The sequence below is a fragment of the Mastigoproctus giganteus genome, chromosome 8 (genome assembly GCF_048544385.1).
Source record: "Mastigoproctus giganteus isolate SK-2022 chromosome 8, ASM4854438v1, whole genome shotgun sequence".
In the NCBI taxonomy this organism is placed as follows: domain Eukaryota; kingdom Metazoa; phylum Arthropoda; class Arachnida; order Uropygi; family Thelyphonidae; genus Mastigoproctus; species Mastigoproctus giganteus.
Window position 1 is genome coordinate 228294613 of NC_143582.1, and position 23497 is coordinate 228318109.

The 23497-nt window shown below is 39.4% G+C and overlaps 1 protein-coding gene across 1 annotated transcript in view; it reads left to right on the plus strand.

The window, feature by feature from the left end:
- The window catches only part of LOC150082395 (insulin-related peptide 4-like), a 36693-nt gene extending 13589 nt beyond the window's left edge, over window positions 1-23104 (plus strand). Inside the window, exons 2-3 of the mRNA XM_090380537.1 lie at window positions 14528-14723; window positions 22679-23104. Of these exons, the coding sequence (XP_090236663.1) occupies window positions 14528-14723; window positions 22679-22893 (411 nt within the window). The 3' untranslated portion in view covers window positions 22894-23104. The remainder of the gene's footprint in view (window positions 1-14527; window positions 14724-22678) is intronic.
- Window positions 23105-23497: the final 393 nt, after the last annotated feature.

The window sequence follows — 23497 nt, forward strand, 5'->3', positions numbered from 1 at the left end:
CACCCAGTTGATAAAGTTAGTGTTCATTATTCATGTATATGAGTTCTGCAACTTGCATTCAAAGGTACATCCATCGTAGAATACAGTAGAGTACAGTGGGTATATAATTTTATTCAAGAAAACAAGAAGCAAATATATCGACTAATAATAATAAGCAAGCTAATCGAGAATTCGATTAAGACAAAACAGTTTTTGAAATTAATAATATTGAGTGCCTTATGAAAATGGTATTGTAGGTAAGATACGGGAAAGGAATTTCTAACCAGTTTAAGATCGAATTTTCTAACGCTCATAATCACCAAATTAAAATCGTTACATATATATTAACAATTTTAAGACACTGAGAAGGAATAATTTTAGAATTGACATTTTTAGAAATATTTGATAACCAATGAGTAAAGTTGACCACATTATAATTAAATGCATCACATTTTTTGTTAATATCAATAATAGTAGACCATCATTAAATGTCCAAATCTAGATAATTTGCAGCGTGGTCACAGGAATTTTCCTTTTCCCCAAGAACTATAGATAGCTAAAGTCTTCAAGAAATTTAGGATAATTAAACCCATATGTCATCAACGTATCTGAAGAATGTGATATTTTTGGGAAAGGGGATTTCAAACCAATAAAGTATCGATTGGCAATAATGGAAGAAGTCGGACTGCCCATAGGTCTACCTTGAATTTGTTGATAAACGGTTTTTCTGTCAAAGACAAAATTGTTAAAAATACATAGCTTGACCAGGTTGTTCCAGAAGGTGGCATTACATTTGATTATGTTTGTGTTCCTGATAGATTTTATGAAGAACTTTATTAAGATTATCCAGATTGATACTGGTGAAAAGACTATGGAAGACAAATGTTTATATATCTGTAACACCAGTCACATTACAGACAGCCTTCATTTTAGAACACTTTTGCTTTATTTACATCCTTAATTAGTTTACTTTCTACCACGCGGTTCTTTTAACTCGTTACAGTCTTGGTATTTTAGGAATTTAAAGAATATGATTTAAAGAATTTAAAAAATATGAATTTCCTTCATGTTAGGCAAGTTCGCTTCTATAACAATTCAGTCCATATTTTCTTTAGTTTTAATTATCCATTTCACTGTCTTATTTACACATTCTTATTTACTGCGTTTTACATAATTTCTCTTTATTTTTCATTTGCTTTTATCTCAATAATGTGTACATTGCCACATGATGCTTAGTGTTTTTCCACTTTTAGACTTTATCCTACATATATAGTTCTTTGTTTTAATTTAGTTTTTCAGCTATATATATATATATATATATCCTCACTTATACTCTTATTTTCACATATATTTTATTGGATGTCTTACTTTCTTTTTTTTTCCCCCTCTCTTTCCCTTAGTGCTATTTATTAATTTTACTTTACCATGGCACGTACTTTATATTAGAAACAGAGGATACTACATTGTCGTTTTGTCGTGCAATTCTGGTGGTTGACACTTGACACGTGATCTGGGATTTAATTATAACCCAGTAGCTTTGAGGTAGGCTACAAGATGCTAAATCTGGCATGTTGCAGACTGCGAGATGTGTACAGCGTCTTGGCTATCTTGTGAGGAGATGAAGATCATGAGGTCGTCTGCATACGAAATCCAGTTCTTGTACAGCGACATGAAGGGATCGAGGGCTGCCGCAAAAAGGGATGCGGAGAGAATATCCCCTTGTGGTACGCCTCTCTGTTTATGGTGACCGCTTTTGATGAATAATAACGAGCTATTGTTATTATTCATCACAAGGATTTGTCTCCCAGTGAGTAGCTGTCTAAAACTCTCGAGAATGGGGCCTGCAATTCTGAAGTGGTTGTCGGTTATAAGTATAGAATTGATGAGAAGTCTGTCATATGCTGTTTTGATATCGAGGAAACGTATATCCATTTGTCCTCAATTGTTTAGGAAGTGTTGAATCTACAGAAAAGTCTCGAAGTTGTTGATCTTTTCTTTATAGCCGAATGTAGACAGCTGGGTCTGTGGCTATCTACACTACGCTAAATCAGTGCTCATGTATGTGTCTGAAAATGGCTTTCACCAAGATTTTTAGCATATTGTATCCTATGAACATTGGTTTGTATTCCTTATTGGATTTTTTCCCAATGTTTCTTTAGTATGGGCTTTACTTGCAATGTACTGTTGCCAGATTGAAGGTATAGCTGCAGACGCGAGAATCCTGTTGAAGGTAAGTAGGAAGAGATCTATTATGATGGGCTGCAAATTTTTAGCATGAATAAAGAGGAAATCCATCAGTACGACAGTACATTTGCTTGGCAGGTTGTTTATTCAGCAGACAAGATCTTGTTTGGGTAGGCTGATAGAAGAAAGTGGAATTTATAAATTCACTGTCACAGTAGGGGGGCCGGGAGGCCAGTCCCAAAAAGGGGTGAGCTGCCCAACCTCGAAGCGCATTTCGGTCCAGAGATCAGTCGACATCTCACTTGGAAACAATCTGTTTGAGCTGGTAAGCTTCTCCCACAAGGGTGTGTCGATGAACTTGTCTCTTAGTGCTCTTGGTTTTTCTTTTTTTTTTTTTTTTTTTGTATTTGATAGAATTATCAATTTTCGGCGACTTCTGTAAGATCCTGAAAGCTCGTTGCTTGGCTATGAAAAAAGGTTTAAGGTTTTTTGTGAACCAATTTTTGTCCATTGAGAGGTTTTGAGATGCGAGGTGCATTTTAATGTTTCCTCAATGAAGTCCTGCGAGATCGCCCTCCAGTCCAAAGATTTCAGCATTCTTACGATTGTATCGGACTTCATGAGCTTTGTAAAGAAAGCAACCATGGAGGAAATTGGGTTGATTTGTTTTTCCTTGTTTCTGCTGTAGTTTCCAAGGATATATAAATTTCTGTTTTTTTTTATACTCCGGGACGACTAAACAGTCAGAGGAGTTAACAAGATAGACAGAATACAAGAAACACCACCGTATCCAGCAGTCACGGGCTTGAACCCCGTCACTCAAGGCACGTGTACTTATGCACCCGCGCGCCTGACCACTAGGCTACGGCGGCCTATATATACAGGGTGTCTCAAAAATATTGGTACAAACGTTTACGGAAGGTAGGTAACATCTAAAGGAATGTGAATCGCATAGGAACCCATAACCGGAAACGTCACCATAAGTCGGTACACGGCGCTATTCATCAGTTCGCGAGAGAGAAAATTTCTGGTTTACTCATTCAAGCAGTAGTCGCCCAACGAGGAGCATGCATCGATACATGAACTGTGAGCTGGCAGACATGCACCTAGTGTATGGATTAGTAGAGGGCAATGGACGAGCCGCTCAACGAATTTATGGAGAACGCTTCCCAGACAGACATGTACCGGACCACCGTTTGTTTGCGCGTGTGCATCAAAATTTGTGCGATTATGGGTCATTTAGCGGTAACAGGAGTTGTGCGGGCAGACCACGTTCGACGCGAACTCCCGCCATGGAAGAAAGTGTGTTGAATGCCGTCCAGAATAATCCTACTACCAGCACACGTGCCGTTGCCTCTACCTTAGGAGTGTCTCGTTGCAGTGTACAGCGTGTGTGGAACGACGATTCCTTACACCCCTTTCATCTCCAAAGGGTTCAGTTACTGCTCCCCCAAGATTATCCTGCACGTGTGGCTTGTGCGCGGTGGTTTCTCCAGGAAAGTGTTCAAGACGAATTTTCCGGCCTATGTTTTGTTCACGGATGAGGCTTATTTCACTCGGGAAGGCTTATTCCATCAACACAATATTCATGTGTCGGCTCAGGACAGCCCACACGGTGTGCGCCCCCATGCGGCACAACATCACTTCGCAATAAATGTGTGGGCAGGTATGGTCGGTGACTGCTTAGTCGGCCCATACCTGTTACCATCCCGCATGAACTTCGCTAAATATCGGATCTTTCTTGAACAAGTTCTACCAGGGTTACTTGACGATGTTCCAGCAAATGTGAGACGCAACATTTGGTTTCAACATGACGGGGCGCCTACCCATTATGGAAGGTGTGTTCGTGACCATTTGAACAGGCGTTTTGGGCGTTGATGGATTGGCCTTGTTACACCCATTGCCTGCCCCCCCCACGCTCACCTGATTTATCGAGCCTTGATTTCTTTCTGTGGGGCCCCTCAAATCTATCGTGTATGAATCGCCTATAGAGACAGAAATGGATCTCGTGGCGAGACTCGTCTGCGCTGCTGCTACTGTCAAAGAAACTCCAGGTGTGTTCGACAGTGTCCGCCAATCCATGCTGCGTCGGTGTCATCGCGTCTCATGGTGGAACCTTCGAGCATCTGTTGTAACATCATGAAATGCATCGATCTCGTACTCCATTGTTAATATTATGTCAAATAAATGTTTGCCACTAATTACTGTCTTGTGTCATTTCTGCTTCTTGTGCCTCTGCTACTACTTTCCCGTGACGTTTCCGGTTATGGGTTCCTATGCGATTCACATTCCTTTAGATGTTACTTACCTCCCCCTAAACGTTTGTACCAATATTTTTGAGACACACTGTATATATAGGGTGATGGGGAGTAAAATGACAAAAATTGAAGAATGGATTTGGTTTTGGTAAAAAAATTTGACCATATTGTGAATGTCCATGATTAAATCATGAACCCGATGTGGATTTTCTGGAGTTTTTTTTTTTTATGAAAACCCCAAACACGAGAGGTATTAGAACCTATAGTACTTAGTACCATGCTTAGGTTGGAGGTTGAGAAGACGAGAGAAGATATTTGTTGACGTTAGACTTGAACTTCTGTACACTGTAATTTTCAGGAAATACGTATGAAGGAAGGTTTTTCCAGAAATGAATGAATAAACGAGGAAGTTGAAAAGTTGGTTCTGTGAGTTTGAAGTTGGACAGTAAATGGATGTTGGCTGGTGGCGGTACTTTTACAGGAACACACGATGTTTCAAGCTTCGAAGTTCTCAGATTCGCTTATACTGGTGTGGTTTGTTTTTATGCTCTTGTCTGATTAAATAAGGACACCTCCTCCTCCTCGCTTATGAGTTCTCTCATTTGTAGTAGGCCCCAAGATGCGTTATCTGCTTTGCTCTGGATCCAAAAGGCCATATTTGCTGGTAAATTATGGTGCTATAATGACAAAGGTTGCATGTGACTTCGAATAAGGAGTATGACGAATGTTTGTTCCGCATCTGCCTCATGTATGGCTGTAGTCCAGTTCTTTCCGATATAAGAGTTTGACGATCTAAATCTATGGTGTTAGAGTCTAGTTTGGTCACAAATATTTTTTCTCATCCAAGTGTGGTTTTTAGCTGAAAGTGACGATCAGTCCCATGTATAAAGACATTGTGTCTTGTCGGACGAGAAGCATTTCTTATGCTGCAACGATAATCTATGGTTATCAGCAGGCAGTTTCTGTACTGTGACGGCTAGATTGTTGAAATCGGTGGCTGTGTGCGTTTTTTCCAGGTTTTGCGCGATCCCGGATAGGTGCTTTTGTTAGCTACTAATCGAGGTATCCTGAAATACAAATCTACTGCATTGTCGGTATCTGTTGGGTTCTCGAGTAGTCCATGGTTCCACGCTTGTAGCTGAAGCACCGATTATTATGTTTGTTACCACGCGGTGATTGGAGGAATGAATAGACAAGATGGTTCAATGTGCAAATAACATAAATCATTTCGTGATGAAAATTAATAGTTAACCCTACTCCTCATTCCAGAAAATAGAATGTGGCTTCTTACAGGGTATAAGTATGTTTGTACGAGAATGAGGATTAGCACTGGATATTAATGATAAATAAAACATCATTTTTATCTAATGGAATCTTTTTTTTTTATAGTAAGATTTCCGTTACATTTTGAATCACAGATTCGACCCAATACTTTCTTTTAAACAGATTTTTTGTTATTTCTCTCAAGCAGGCAATACCTCCATAAGCACATTTATTGGAGAACTGCGCTTTTTCTACAATACAGAGTTTCCACTGAGCACTTCAAAAGAAATATAAAATGGAAAATCAGATTACAAGGAAAATGCGCCTCGTTTTTTCCATTGGATATGGAAGCAGTTACAGAAGTATTTTGTTTCGCGCTGCGCTGTCGACATTCTTCCCTCAGGAAATGCTAGAAGGCGAATTACAAAAGCTAGCCGAACGAAAGAAGACAAAGATACTTAATAGGAGACCTATTTCATTTCTTTAAAAATGTTTTCTAAAGATCTATAATATTATCCCTCTGTGTCACCTGCCTGCGTGTTTACGCTGTGCCCAGATTTCGGTGTTTGCAGCGTTTTTTACAACCGTATCCGTCATTTGAATTAAACCCACAGCCCTTCATGTTGTTGTTGTTGTGGGGGTTTCATGGCGCATAAGCTACTTTGGCTATAATGACAACCCTTGAAGACAACCTTAAAGGCTCTTGTGTCCTTGCTTTCGGTAAACAGCTTCTGCGAGAATATTTCAACCACGGATGCAGATCAGATCTTTGGTGTTGAAGGATTCTAATAATAACTTCAGAGATGTTAACTTTAGAAAAGATGGAAAATAATAGAGGACCCAGAGATGATCCTTGACGGCCCCCACTACGAGAATCTTTAACAGAATTTTTCGACCAAAGAGTGGATTTTTCAATAAAACCATAGTGTGTTTGTTCTTAAAACGGTTTAAATGAAGTCGAATATCCTTTTCAAATCAAGATGTATAATGTAAAACTGTCATATAAAATTTCTGAAAAATCTCCACATTTGTTTCTGCACGCGTAAAAGTCATGTAATTGGTGAGAGTAATTATTTAAGTGTTGCTTTGATTCTCGTGCTGCTGCAACTATTTGGTTTCTCAAGTATTTTACATTCTTCATAATCTTCTTCCTTTTTTGTTTTTAAATACGTCATAGTGAATTTCTTCTTGTTTTCAGCCATTTCTTTTATGTCCTTATTAATATCTAAGTTTGTTTGTTTTTTTTGCTTTTTCATGCTTTAATTCCCATGCTTCTTGCTTAACAAAAGTGGCAAGCTTATATTTCGATCATTTTTAATTTGTTTCATTTTTCTCCAATATAGTTTTCTCTATCTTCTCTTTTTTGGATAATCAGTTTTGATGGAGTATTTTTGCGATGTATTTGAGTAACTTACAGTGTTCATTCATTTCTTTTCTCTGATTTCTGATAAATCTCTACATTTGTTTCTGCATGTGTAAAAGTCATGTAATTGGTGAGAGTAATTCTTTCAAAAGTAGAGTGAGTTGAATAGTTCTACTTTGAATTTTTCGATAATATGTTTATTTTTGTCTTTTAAATTTTTAGTGGAACTGGTGATTAAATCTATAATGCCTTGTGATTAAATCTAATTAGATTGATTAAATTTAAGTATGTGGTAACGTCAAATTTCTGTAAGATTTTAATGTCAATTCACTTATTTTATTTTTTATTAGTTATTGATAAGTGGCCCCTTGCGCTCCGGCATGTTTTCTTTCTTTTTTTTTTTTTTTTCTTATGTTGAATTTTGTGAGGTTTGTTGTTAACCCAAAGTTCATTTTCTGCACAAAATTGTAATAATTGCTCTTCATATTTGTTTGTCTCTTCATTGAATTTTTGTGGACTCTGTATATATTGCCAAATTGGGTCCTCAGCAATTATTATATGTTCCTTTTCATTAATTTCACCTGTTTCTTGCAGTAAAAATTTTCTCTTTCACTCTATGGTTCAGAAATACGTATTTTTGAAATACTTGAAATACGTGCCCAAAGGGCTAAAAACTAAGCTCACAGAATATCAGCAACAACTGTGAGGTGTGTGACCGACATTCATGCTCAGGAAACAAGACTGTTGTGCACTTCGTTATTCTCTGATTAGATGACTTTTCATTAAAAATATTACCTTACTTTTCAAACAGCCCTCGTATACAGATATAAATAATAATTTTGACTTCTATACCAGTGTTCAAATGCCATTAATTACAGGTTATTACGTGCATATCAGCGCTATCTATAAGATGGTAGGACTTTGAAAATTGCCAGAAAAGTGAGGCAGAGAATAAGAAAGAAAGATGCTTTCCTTGTAGAGAAAAAATTATTTAGTTATCACCTGTTTCGGACACATCACTTCATCTCCTCAAGAATCGACAACTCTGTTTGGTCGTACCTAAGGTCTTTCCACAGACTACGTAATAGAAGTCTCAGCATCTGTGCTGGTCATCCAGGTTCGCACTAATGTTTGACTTCCTACTCACTAAATCGCTTTATAACGCGCTGCTTTCTGCTGCAGGCCAAAACAAACTTCGAGGAAGTGTATCAGGACGGGGATTAGGGTTGCTCATAATCAGCAAATACGCTCGTCGTTCTGCGAATAAGATGAAGTCGTTATTTGGTATAATGGACATTTTCGAACAACGAATAGTGAGAATAAGTGATAACGACGTCCGTAATTAGCGTGTAATGGGGTCGCACGCGCATTCATCACAAAGGCCATTGATAAGTGTAGAGTAAGAGAGAGAGAGCGAATCATGTTTCCCTCTTCAAATCTCTTCCTTGGCCTTTTAAAGATTATGTTTCAGAATTATCCATTGTCCATCATTACCCCGGCCACCTTTGTACATTGAAATTTTGACGTTGGAATATTTTGACTTCACGCAGATCACGTCGTTAGGGTTGTACGTGCAGTTTGTGATCTTATCTCACAATGATCGGTTTTTCATCCAGCAAGCATGCAAATCGGCCAAAGAATACACGCAGTTTAAAGATACACACGGACAAAAATTATAGGATATTATGTCACGAATATTTTTTATTACGTTAGAAATTAATTTATTTCACCAAACCTACCATAAAATTAATTCCAAATTGGGTAAGAACAACATACAATTTGCAAAAAAAAACTGACGAAAAAATCGATGTAAATATCGAACATTTGAGATAATTTTTCTTCGCAGCTCGGCCAGCTTCGTGTATAGCAGACTGCCTATAATCCCTGTCTTCTCTCATTACTTGGAAAAGGCCTGGGTGTGAATTCCATTCGTGGCCAACTTAGTCGTTCCCCAGACTGTAGCGAGGATTTTGTCCTTGAAACTTGGTTTTTGGTGTTATTATCCTTCTATACGAGACGATGATTAGACCACGTTTAGAATAATGTATTAGGATCAGGCGACTTCAACGAAAAGAGGTCTTCCTGGACAGAGTTCAAAAAAGGTGACCAGATTAGTGAAGAGTGCAAATCGATGCACATATGAAGAACGGCTTAGAAGGGGAGGACTGCAAAGTTTGACACCTAAAAATCTAACGGGAGTCTAAGAGAAGTGTGAAAGCGTTGAGTAATAAGGATTCTGTTCTCCTGCGTAAGTGACACAAAAACCGGAGTGGAGTAAAAAACAAAATCTCTGGAAATAACTGAGGATTGTATCTCATAAAGTTTACCTATGCAGCAGGTTTTCGAAAAATGGAATAAATTTCCTCCCAAGTGGCAGAGGCAGTGAGTTTGACTACGTTCAAAGCCGAATTGGTTAGGTACCTTTACAATCGGGAATAATATTATTATTTTAGCCGACGCAGAAAACTTCTCTTTCTTTGAATCATTTGGCTGTACTGATATAACTTAATTAAATTGCACTTACAAAATTGTCGTAAACAGCTGGAAATTGAACGGTGTTCAATCGATTGATAAAATGCTACGCTTAAGATGACGAAGATAAAAAGACTACAAATATTTCTACGAATTAAAAATGTTAATAGTGACACTGGACATTCTTTGGATATCAGTTGCTGCGTTTAAGTATTCCAGAGGCTAGTTTTCCTCATTCGGAATGTGTCGTTCGTCGCAACAAGCACACCATTTTCCTTGCCCTCTAACTGAATACTATGCTTATTTCCCCCTTCCCCCATGGCTGAACTCACTTCTCTTATAGCTCTTGAAATGCTGTTTTTGTCTGAATTGGTGTTTCACCGCGGATTGTTCCGGTATACAAATTAGTGTTTTCTCCCGGAATATATCGGTCTCCTCCATCCCCACACTATTTCCCCAAGTTATAGGGAACTAGTGTGGGGCTGAGCCTGGTAATGGAGATCTTGTGGAGGAGCAGAAAATGTTTTTCCCTGTCTGATGAATTCCAGTTGTTGTTGTAGCATTTTAGGTGCATCAGCAGCTTAGGCCATATTGCGCCGTATGTAATACTGTATATTACACCTGGGAAACAGTAAAAGAAAGGTATTACACCTGGGTAACAGTAATCCCAAAAAAACTTATTCACTTGGTAGAGTTCAACTAAACCCAGTACTGGAGGAAAGGGACTTGGGTGTTACGATACGGTCAGACATGAAATTCTCTGAGCATTGTAAACAGGTTGCAAGGAAGGCCCATGGTGTCCTATCGATGATCTATCGAACTTTTGCAAGTAGAGAAAGGGACGTGATAATCCCATTATATAAAAGTTTATGTTAGACCACACTTGGAATACTGTGTTCAAGTATGGAGACCGCACCTAAAGAAAGACATCGAGCTTCTTGAAAGGGTGCAAAGAAGGGTAACTCGCCTGGTGATATCGGCAAAAGGGCGTCCTTATGAAGAAAGACTTCGAATATGTGGGTTGCAGAGTTTGGAAACTAGACACCTTAGAGGAGATTTGATTGAGGTGTTTAAGGCTCTGAGAGGCATCAGTAAAATGAATGAGGACAACATTTTCAAGATTATAAATGATGCTAGAACTAGGGGACATAAATTCAAGTTACGGGGGGAAATGTTTAGATTGGACTGCAGGAAGTTCTATTTTAGCCAGCGAGTTATAAATTACTGGAATAAGTTGCCTTCATGGGTGGTAGAGGCCGACAGTTTGGGGAAATTCAAAGGTCATCTGGATAGTACTTTCGGGTAAGGGAAGCGCATAGGATGATAGGTTTAATTTCCTTTTTATTTAATTTTATTTATTTATTTATTTTATTTATTTATTTTTTGTTTTTATCATTGTTTTGTTCGGATTTTTTTTTTTTTTTTTTTGGCTGGTGCAGCATAAGCCATAGGCTTTCTTGCACCATGCGGCTGATACTAATACTAATATCTGTAAATTACAATGTTCTATGGTCGATTTGCTGGACGAAAAACCCCAGTTTCTGGAAGAAGAAACCTTGTTATCCTCATCTGAGATGGATTAACTTATTCAAGTATGAAAAAAGTTGATCAGTCATTGATGGAATTCGCACCCGGATCTTTCCCCACCATGTGTGGGAAGGATGGTGATTATAACCACTATGCTTCTCGCGAGGACGGATATTCCCAGTTTATCTGGGAATTAGTTCTGACCGGGCCTTCCCTTCATGGGTGCAGTGTATTCATCTGCGAATGGGTTCTTCCAACAGGATAAAGCACCGTTTCACAAAGCGAGAATTACGCACAACTGGTTCCCAGAAACCTGAGTGAATTCAGCCTACTACAGTAGTCCCCATAGCACTGAGTACCTGTGGGATCAGGTGGAACAACTAGCATTTCTGTATCCGGCCTTTTGACACCTCCCAGGGTCTATGCCATGAATAATCCAGGCCATCTCGTTATTAATGACTATTTCACTAGGTAGTGTACCTAATGAAGTAGCCATTCAGTGTATTTTCTAACGTTCTACTTTAACTGCTAGGCATTTATCATACCAAATGATTAATTCATCTGGGTTTGTCGAAACTTGATACCTTGTTTACTACTCTTCATGCATCATGAAAGTCTGACATCAAGAAGTCTGTTATATTTTCATCAATGTTATTAATGTGTATCAGGAACAACAAGAAATCCCATGCAATTCCACTCGATCTCCCTGGTCTACTCAGAGCAATAACTATTTATAACCACCATGTGTCTCCTATCGCTTAATTAGATTTTTATCCTGTTTCACACCGTTTCAGCTATAATAAAGACTTTACGTGGAACTGTTCAAAAAGCTATACTGATGTCTAAATACACTGAGTATTACTATGCTTCTTTAACAATAACCTCACAATAGCTTATCAGATTAGTTTGACATACACCGGTGTTCAAAGAAAGTGCATCACCTAGGAATTTCACATTTCCAACCCTTTTTCGCGATGGCATGTTACATTAATGACATAAATATAAAGAAAAGATATTTATTAATAGTTAAGGCAAAGCTAAGTAATATTTGACAGTTGCTCTCAAAATATTCCAAATTGAGCATTTGCAACCAACATACAACAGTTTTGGTAAACACGAAAATTATGGCTGAAATGTTTTCAGAATTTGTTTCAGTTTATCATTTTAAATGGAAAACAAAATGAAAAGTTCACCAGGAGCAAACTAATATTTAGTTGAACCACCTCTGGCCCTGATGACACCGTCAAGGCATTGACAAGATCCATTTCATAATCAACTGAGAGTTTGTGGTTCTAAACACCAATTATGAAGTTCACGAAGGGTCTTTGGTTTCTTTCTGGCAACTGCAGATTCTACACGATGCATGCCAACAGTTCTCTGTAGGATTCAGGCCCGACCGGGCTGTTTCCTAGCCAGCTAACAGTTGTAATGGACCGTTTCTTCCAACCATTTTTTCACCTGTAACAAATGTAAACACATTACTCTTGCACCCCTAATGCAGAAAGTAACTACAAAAGTGCCTCCTTACACTTTTCGCCCGCAGATGACAAGGAGCAGAGTCGTCCTGAAAGATGCAGTTACTTGGCAGGTTGAAATGGTCTCTAATGGTTGGCACCAATTTGCCTTCCAATATAGCCAGATATCCATTGGCAACCAGACGGAACTTTTTATAAACTGCATGTGATACGAAACGCACCCCATCTCATTTGGCTGGTAGGGAATTTCCAGCAATTTCTTCTCATCCGAGAAAATAACTGACTTCCACTGCTCGGGGGTCCATTTGACATGCTCTCTATACCAAATTATTCGGACCTTTTTCATTTTTTGTGTGAGGAGGGGCTTCTTAGGCCGATGGGCTACAAGTCCATTTTTGAAGAGTGTTACTGCACTTGCTACCACTCCTGTATGTTCCTCCCATTCTCTTTTCAGCTCAGACGAAGGAGCTTTACGGTTTTTAAGGCATAAGCGCTTCAAAACGCTGTCCTATTTTGGCGTAGAGACTCGTTTGCATCCGATTCCTTTTTTCCTGTCAGTAGAACCACTATTCTTGCGTTTGGAAAGAAATCTACTCACTGATTACAATACACTCCATAAGCAATATGACGGGAAGAACATCCTTCCTCACGTAAAGCAACAATCTTTCTTCGTGGCGTCAACTGCACGTAACTCGACATCCTGACACAAGCAGGGAATGACTGCAACTCTTGCAGAGCGTGCTTATATAGCTGAAATTAATAGCTGATGTAATATTACATCATCACCTACGCGTGTCAATCTTATCTGATGCAATCTGTAAGAAATATTGCCATATACTTACGTTATTCGGACGACAATTACGGACTAACTGGGTGATGCACTTTCTTTGAACACCAGTGTAATTTTCGTCAATAGACTCATGCTGCTTCTCATGTATACTCAGATTCCTGTCCAGATGATCTGCAGCAGCACATCCTTAATAATGGATACCATAATTTTCCCGTTTCAGTGTTATAATTACGTTTGTAAATTGTCGATGTGAAAGAAAATAGAAGTCTCTCTATTAGAAAGCGTTCTAATAGAGGGACTTGGCAGTCTGTTCTAATACCTAGTTTAATAACTGCATGGTAAATCACACATTAACCTTTCGTACCATTTCCCAATCAGTTATGTCAATTTAGTTCTTTTAAAAAGAACTGGTTGAATTACCACCTTACTGCGAAAGGTTAAACTCGGTATTTCTTTTACGTTGAGATGTTCTTAATTGAAATTTTGGTTTCGCCTTTGTTCATTTGAGTGGAGAAACTCATTGTGGAGTGCAGTTAGTTGAAATTTTTTGTTTGTATTTATACCTCTCTATAATACGCGGGTAATAATCTAATATCACGCGGGTAGCAAAGTGACTCAGGTTCGAATTCCCCAGGTTCGCATCAGACCTAAATTGCCATAATGTTGTTGCTGTAGGATTTTAGGAGTATCTAAGGCCATATTGCTCTGTAAATTGCATGTGTTCTGAGGTCGATTTTATGTTTACTGGACAAAAACCCGAGTTTCGTGGAAAAAAAAAAAAAAACTATGCAACCCTCGCTTGAGACCAACTCAGCCACGTTGTGTAAAAGGCCCATAAAAATTCCTCACGTCATCGACGGGACTCGAACTCAGGTTTTTTCCACCCGTATCGGGAGGACGGTGATCCTACAAACTATACTACTTACGAAGGCTCGAATCTCGTCATTGAAGCAAGGAACTTTTATGGGATTTTTTCTTCAGTGGCTGAGTTAATCAGTCTCAAGGGGGACAGTAAGGATTCCTCCCATGAAACTCAGGCTTTTTCGTCCAGCAAAGTAGGCAAATCGACCAGAGAATACACGCAAGCTAAGCACATATTTAAAAAAAAAAACAGGCATGCGGACGTATATTATAAACTAGATAATTAAAATAGTTTTTAAAACTGGTAAGAACACGATGAGCAAAATATAAAAAAGAAACTTTATTGTCTTTCCAGATGTTGCCTCTTCTATTACTTACGTCTGTTTGCGCGTGTTCGTCGCTTTTTCTCGTGGCCTCAGCTCTCCCTAGTCAGCACCGAATACAGACTCGAAGCTTCAAGATATGCGGTAAACATTTGCCAGAGGCCCTTGCTCTAGTGTGCGGAGGGGAATATTACGGACCAAACAAGAGGAACGAAGTTTCCGATGATGGTGAGTTTGACGATTAAATTGTCATTACACGTGCAAAGATTACTTTAGTGTTATTTCAAATGAAATTGCTTATTCGAAATATTCCAATTCATTACGTTTTTTATGATAAACTGCACTATTTGCACATAACATGTATTGGTTTATTCCAATAAACGTCGAACGTATACCCTCTCACAGGACAGTGAATATCTAATGAAGAAACGGTTCATTAAGGAACGGAACAGCTTTGCATTCCAATTATTTGGACGCACTCGTCACTGTGAACGCCATATTATCTCCACGGTATCAGGTTTTTTTTTCTGAATTCAAGATCTTAAATTTAAAAAGAATCATTTACTGATTTATTGCTAGTAATATTTTCTCATATAATAGTATTATAAACCATAGATGATCCTTCATCTTATTGTTATACTCTCCTATTTCTGTTTGTTCGCGACAAATGGAGAAAATTTTTAACCTTTGATACCAGGCGTTGCATCCTTAGCTGTGCACTCGTTGCCTGCAACCAAACGCACGTGACACTTTTCATTCATCGATATTTACGACATCACCTACGCATGATGAATCCCGTAGTTCGTGACAAACTTTCGTGTCACGTTTTCAATATTCGATCCCGCACACGTGCTCATTATATCCTTTAGAATATGACTCTTTCTACAGGAATTATCATGGGTCGCGTTCTGCCCTGAGATATTTTATTACGATCATCTATGATGTATAATACATTATAGCTGCCATCCTTTGATCAGTCTCGATGTCTGTGCTCAGTTTAATTCTCGAGTTTTCACGACCCTTGTAATGGCCGTTGTTGTGAATTGAAAATTAATAGCATTAAAATTAATATTCGTATGCTATCTACGCCAGTTCTAGTAACCAGTGTAATGGATCTCTACTGTACGTCTGCAATATACACCGAGGAGCCAAAACATTATGACGACCTACCTAATATGATGTTGATCCTCCACTAGCAGCCAAAACAGCTCGTACCCGGCGAGGTATGGACGCTACAAGATTTCTAAATGTGTCTTGTGGTATTTGGTACCAACACATAACCAGCAGATCCTTTAACTCCTGTAAGGTCCGTGGTTGAGACGCCGCAGATCGGAGTTGCTGTTCCAACATAAACCACAGATGCTCGATGGGATTTATGTCTGGAGAATTTGGAGGCCAGGGCAATACCTGGAAGTCTTCCTCATGTTCCGGTAACCAGTCTCGAACAATCCGGGCGGTGTGGCATGGCGCATTATCCTGCTGAAAGACGAAGACCGTTGCCATGAAAGGGTTTACCCGGTCAGCAATGATATTTAGGTAGGTGGTAGACGTCAGAGAGCCCTGCACATGGATGACTGAACCCAGGATATCCCAGCAGAACATCGCCCAAAGCATGACACCGCTGACACCGGCTTGTTTTTGACCCATGGTGCATCCAGGCGCCATCACTTCCCCAGGTAAATGACACACATGTACCTAGCCATCCACATGGTGCAACAGGAAGCGTGATTCATTGGACCAGACGACCTTCTTCCAATCACTCAAGGTCCAGTTTCGATGCTCGCGTGCCCATTGTAGGCGCTGTCGCTGGTGAACCGTGGTTAGCACGGGCACTAGGAGCGGCCTGTTTGGCTACACAGCCCCATTTTCAGCAGGGTTAGATGTACTGTGGGTTGCCACGTACCATCCGGGAGAGCCTTCGCACACCTCAAGCATCGATAAGCACGGTTCGTCACGGTTCCCCTAAATAGAATATGCAAAATAAAGAATAAGATTATGTCCGATGAGTACCAGTTCCCCTTCTACCAGTTAAAAAGTTTAATCCCCTTAATAGAACTCAGTGGGAAGTGTCATTCTTGTTATAAAATTATCCTTTTGGATAATTATACTGTTTTCGGAATAATCTTACCACGAATTGAAAGTTAATATTCATAAAGACCAAAAACTCGGATCAGAGACAGATTTATAAATTTGTGTGTTTCGTTTATACCTACCTTTGGTTCCTACAGACTCTTTAAAAACATCTTTGCAGAGAGCTTCAACCATCAGTATTTGATTAAAATAATAGCTAACATTACAAGAACTTTATAAAACAGAGCACCAACGATTAACCCTAGTGCAATTTTCCTACAATAATAATTAAATATAACAAACATATAGATACTGAAATGGGTAACTATCCGCAATACTCGTTCAAGAATTGATTACTTGCACTAAGTGGCTACTTTCTTAGGTTACCTACTTAATAGCGAGTAGCCCTTAGAACAACAACTCAGATTCGTCATTGCATGGATTCATCGAGGTGTCGAAAGCGTGCCACAGGGACGTTGATCCATTGTGATGTAACTGGTTCCCATAGTTGAAAATTGCATAGTTATAGATCTCTACTCCGGAGAGATTGTTCTGTTATTGTTTTCGGGATTTTAGGCATATCAACAACTTAGTCCGTGTACAGTTATAAATTATGTCTGTAAACTGCGTGTGTTTTCTGCCTCTCATTTCCATCAACGAACTTCTTTCGATTTGCTTTTTTGCTTGAAGAGAAACCTGGGTTTGTTGTGCTTGAACCCAATGTAACCAACAGGGGCGGAACCTTGTTTTTATCGTCCGCTGCAATATCCCATCCATAACAAGATACATGTTGTGCCCATTGTACTGGGTCATTATTTGAGTGATTGTATCCTGTCCGTTTTCCGTCACAACTATTGTCAGCCTCAGTTGGTCTCTAGCATCAACAAGCTGTTTTCAAAAGCAGAATCGCTATTGGGCGAATGATATTTGGTCATTGGCCTAAACTCGATACACCCTCGACCAAACTCTATGTAAAACCCTAGCAGGGTTGCAATTTCTGAGATGCTCATATCTGCAAATCTGGCGCCGACTGCTATGTCACCTCAAAAGTCACTTGAATCTTTCCTCTTGTCAGTTCTTGCACTGAATTGTATCTGCCCACTTTCTTTTTACCGCATGGTGCAAACACGCGGTCCTGTTATTGAAAGAGCACCATATTTCATGAAAAGGTGGGTACATCTTCTATCGTTCATATCTTCCCCGTCCCAATTGTCCTCTGAAATTCGACTTTGAACTTCGTCTGATAAAGTGGTCACTCAGTGTATTTTACGGTACTGTTTACTTACTGTAGGTGGAATAGAATAACACAGCTTAAGGAATCAATGGAGTCCAGCTGTAGCAATGTAGTTATGATGGAAGTAGAGTTAGCTCTCTCAGGATATGATTCCAACAAAGTGTACTCTCCAGAGCTGAGGTGGTCAAAAAGTCATCTGGCTATCAGGCCCGGATTTACACATAAGCTAAAACAAGCTACAGCTGAGGGCTTCATATTACAAGGGGCCTCGCTCCACCTTAAAAATTCTTCTTCAATATTGTCACAGTGAACCGATGAAGGGCGGGCCTCATACATGTCGTTTAGGGCCACAGAAAGTTTAAATCCGGCTCTGCTGTCTATGAAGGAATTAGAATCTGTTTACCAGATAATTTCTTGGTGGTGAACTAAATGAAATCTCTTTCTTTGAAGGAGCATCTGCAGGACCCCTCCCATTCACAAGATTCTTAGATGTTACAGAAGCAGATTACTAATGTCTTTTCAAAGATAAAAAAAAAAAAAAAGATTATTCAAAGATCCTGGTCATTTGAAGCCAGGAGATTAGTTTGCTTTTTCAGGCATGTGTCAAGAAGCTGGGATGGGGAATTTTTTTGATATCAACCCACTGACGGGAATGTTATTCTCTAGTAATTAGTACTCGAGATTTGTGGCTGATGCCGAGACCAAGTTTTAGTCCTGTAAAGAACCGCAGAGTGCACCACCCTATAGACATCAGAAATACACCAATCCGCATGGCACTCTGCATTTTCTTCGGCAAAGTCCGCGAACATGCCATTGAAAACGGTACATCTTTAGGCGGGTCCATTTGATGTACTAAAAAAAATAATTTTTCCATTGAATCACACCTTGGTCAGTACGTGATACCTGTAGGGTTTAGAGTTTTAGGCGCATCAGAACTTAGGCCATATTGCGCCTTTTGTGTCTGTAAATTTCATATGTTATGTGGTCGATTTGCCTGTTTGCTGCAGGACAAACTGGTTTCCAGAAGAAAACCATGCTACTGTCGACTGAGGTCAATAAACTCAGCACGTTGTGAAAAAGACCCATTCTAAATTCCTCTCGTTATCGATGGCTATGTGTCATATATATAAACCTATTATCTTCAACATGTCCGTCAGTCTGTCCGTCCGCATGTAACAGCGGGACTTACATTTGATGGATTTCCATCCAATGTAAATTTTCTATTTAAGCTTTTTTAAAAATATTTGTCGAGTTATTCCAAATTTAATCAAAATCGGACAAATAATCAATTATTATTTCATTTTTCATACAAATTGTATGTAAAAAATAAATTCATAGATTATATGTAGTTTTTACTATAGACTAAAGAGCGTCTTGGACGTTATTTTTCACGATACATCGCCGTCTGAAAATTTGCTGAGGTCTGGTTCGGTGATTGAAGGAACTTAACGCAAAGAGGACAGGGTTCCCCCCCTTCCCCCCTGAATTATTCCAAGTGTTTCAGACCGCACAAGACGCAAATTAGCCTGTGAACACACACACACACTTCTAAACAAGCAAAACAAATATGAGGAAAAGCATGGTAAAGAAGTTAAAAAGCATATTAATTCTAAGACTGTGCATTCAGTTGACATGGGGGATGCGTGCAATGTTCAGTCAGTTTGGTGTAATACAAGCAGTGAGAAAACAAAATTGAGTGCAAGAGTGTGTTATAGGTCTAATGACTATCATGAGTATACCAAACTAGACAGAAATTGAGTGGGCCAGCAAATCGTTATGTCTCATAATGGGGGATTTTAACTTTCCAGATGTCGACTGCAATTTATTGGTTAGTCACACACACTAGCAAGACTTTTTGCAGTTTTATGGGATCATTGTTTTCTACAGCAGCATGTTAGAGACTCAACAAGAGTTAGCAATACTCTTTATCTGGTTATCAGCAGCAATTCTTCATGCATTAAGAATCTACAGGTAGAAGACCCACTGGATGGCCACGATCACAGTGTACTAATGTGGAATTTAATCGAAGACATAACTACTGTCAAGGCTAAAAGGAAAAGCTTTTGGTTTCGTAAAACTGACTACAGAAGTCTCACACAGTTTTTAAATTATGTGCAGTAGGACCAATTGAGGATGTTACCAACAGCAAATTCTAAATGGGAAACGTCCAGGGAAGTAATTATTGAGGCTACCTGGGGCTTCAATAATTACTGAGGTTTTCAATAATTATTGAGGCTTACCAACTAAGAAATATTGTTCAGGGCTTAGACATAAATGGATGTCAGAAGAACTGAAAAGACTTGAGGCAGAGGAGAAAAGTTCGTGGGATGCATATAAATTATCAGCTCATAAAGAAGCCTATGATCCGTAATCAAGTCACAGAGGATGTTAAGCAGACTCAGGCAGATTATGAGAAGTGTCTGGCAAAGAATGCAGTGAACAGTAGCAAAAACTTCAATGCGTATATAAACGGTGGAAGGAAGGGGTTGAATCACACCGGGCCACTTGACGTCTGTGGGTTAACTGTTAATGACCCTGCTCAGGTTGTAGACAAATTGAATAGGTATTTTGCATCTACATTCACACATGGAATTCTTTAGAGAAGTGGATGCCAGAAGTTTATCAAACAATGACGAGGAGCTAAATGACTTTCTTTCTCCACTTTCTTTCAGTTATCGCTAAATGAACGATAACTGAAAGAAAGTGGAGAAGAAATTGTCGAAGATGGACATAAAAACGTACCTGGGGGGGGGGGTGGATGGAATCTATCCAATTATATAAGGGAGGCAGCAAAGGAGGTAAGCAAACTCTTAGTCATAATTATAAGGACATCCTTAGATTTAGGGGAGGTCGCTATGGACTTAGGGGAGGACAACAATGGACCGAGCAGTGATCCCCAAGGTTCACTTCTCGGTCCATTGTTGTTTTCAATATTTATCAATGTTATTGATGAAGGTATACCAGGCTTAATGTCTAAGGTTTCTGATGATACAAAGGTTGGCAGGGCGATTAACCACAATCAACAGGGTGAGCTACTGCTAAAAAGTCCATGAAAATTGGGTCGATGGGCTGAAAAATGTCAATTGAATTTCAACATTGACAAATGCAAGGTACTGCATATGTTTAGGAATAATCTCAGAGTAACTTATCAACTGTGTGGCACTACACTAAGGGTAGTGGAGAATGAAAGAGATCTGGGAGTAATTTTGCAGTCAGATATGAAAAAATCTGAGTAGTGCAGATATGCTGCCCAGGACAGCTCATGGGGTTTTGGCAATAATATAAAGAAATTTTGATAGCATGGATAAGGAGGTTATTATCCCTTTGTATAAGGCCATGGTTAGACCACATCTTGAGTACTGTATACAAGTCTCGAGGCCTCACTTTAGGAAGGATGTAGATCTGCTGGAATGGATGCAGAGAGCAGAGAAGGACAACCAGACTGGTGAAGGGAACTAAAGGGTACTCTTACTTAGAACGGCTTCAGTTCTTCAAGTTGCAGCGTCTAGAGATTAGGCACCTGCGGGGAGATCTGATTGAGGTGTTTAAAGCCTTGAATGGATTCAGTAAGCTGAATGTTAAGGGTATTCTTTCACTTGCTGAGACTACTTATTTGAGGGGGCGTAAATTCAAGTTCAGAAAGGATAGTTGCAGGATAGATGTGATGAAGTTTCCCTCAGCTAGCTGGTGTTTGATTGTTCGAACATGCTTCCATCTGTTGTTGTAGAATTAGATGGTTGAATAAATTCAAGGGTGAGCTAGACAAATTCTTGGACTGTTTAATGTTTGTTTGGTTTTTAGGAGCATTAGCAACTAAGGCCATAATGCTCCGGGATATGCGGTGGTCATTCCCTGACCTTCCCACATCCTCCGTATTTGGTGGTGACGGGCTCGAACCCCGGTCTAATCAAGAAGCGTGTGTGCTACGCACTGCTGCTCCTTCCCACCTGGCTACGGAGACGCCTTTCTTGGACTGTACGGATGGATTAACTGTCTAGGTTTGAATATAGTTAGGGAAGGATGCTAAGTGGTTGTTTTCCATTAAGGTTATTATTAAATAAAACCACTCTTATACCACCTGAAAAATAATAATATAGTTTTTTAGGCCGTTTGCCTACATTAAAGTGACGTTTCGGGTTTCTTACCGATACCCATCAGGCCAAGCTGCGAGGGAATAGGAAATTGAGAGGGTTAAAAATTTGAATATTTTAGAATATTACAATTACCAATAATATAATTACAAATTTACAATTACAATATTACTATTACAATTTACAAATTGTGGTTCTAAAGTATTAAGTTTTGAATTGCCTTTATAATAGAAAACAGGCAATCTAAGCTAATTACAAAGAGACTAAATTCTTCCTTGCTGACAGACTCCTCTTGCCTATACTCCCAGAAACCTGATGTGCATACAGGCCAGAGGCCCTGACAGCAGTTAATTTATAGGAGAAGGATTAACTCCATTAGTCGATAGGACAGTGCCAAGTTTTTATCCTGGATCCGGGGTTCTTAGAAGCCTGGGGTGACCTTTGCTCCCATACTCTTGTCATCAGGGTTGGTGTGCAGGCTGGTTCAGGATCTTACCGATACCTATCATCCACCATGCAAACTTCAGAATTTGAAACCTCTTTTATCTCTCCATGATGATAGTCTGCGAACAGCCTTGAGCCATCGCCTTGTATTTTCATGACGTTTCATATAAGTGTAGAGAAACTGCTACAAACGTTTCAATGTTTGTGAAAGATTTTTGATGAATTATTTTCGTTACTTAAATTTCGAACATGTGTGAGTGGCTAAATTTTGGTAGTATTGCAATGTGCAAAGTTAACACCAGACATTCTGTTAGCTAATCTGAATATTTTTCTTTCTTGTTTAGGATTTTGGTGGAGTGCCGAAGCTGAACCAATAGACGGATTCCTGGACAGCCAAACAGCTATGACCTTCTTCAGCAAGAGGGACCCTTTCCTCAGGAGAAAGAGAGGAGTTTACGACGAGTGCTGTGCAAAGAGCTGCACCATATCAGAACTGGCATCTTATTGTTCAAGAGCGAGACGGGCAGTTTTCGACGACAACTCCATCAAAACGAAATGAACAGTCTGCGCGTGCGTGATGAAGGACACTCGACTTTCAGTTTACCTTTTATACGTGTTTTTATCCATCCAGAGCTGGATAGTTGAGTGGACTGCTGTAGCTTATGATTTTGTCTCGGTACATTGCTGTGACGCGATATGTTTGTAGAAGAAGCCTTGCTGTATCGAAGTGACTTTATTTGTCGATATTAAACTTTATGTTCTCTTCAGTGTGTACGTGTGTGTGTGTGTGTGTGTGCTGCCATCATCACGAGAAAACAATATTTACACTTTCAGAAATTCCATCGAATTTAAGTGGGTTGTGTGCTGACTAATACATTAGATAATTTCTAAATCACAGTATTTCTGTTTTATTGGAATTACCCTGATGGTCACTCAAATTTCCACGCCAAAAAGGAGTGCGTGCTTTGGGTTAAAGATAAGTAGAGTGACAGATATCAGTGTAGACAAGCAGCCAAATGTCGCAGCAAAGCGTCAAGAAGGTGGCGAATGTCGCCTTGGCGAACACATTGAGCCATACTTCTTGTGCTGTAAGTTGGGCAAAAGTGGGAAGAGGCATGACGAGAAATGGAGTTCCATAAACGTCCTATCATGTTCCAAACTTG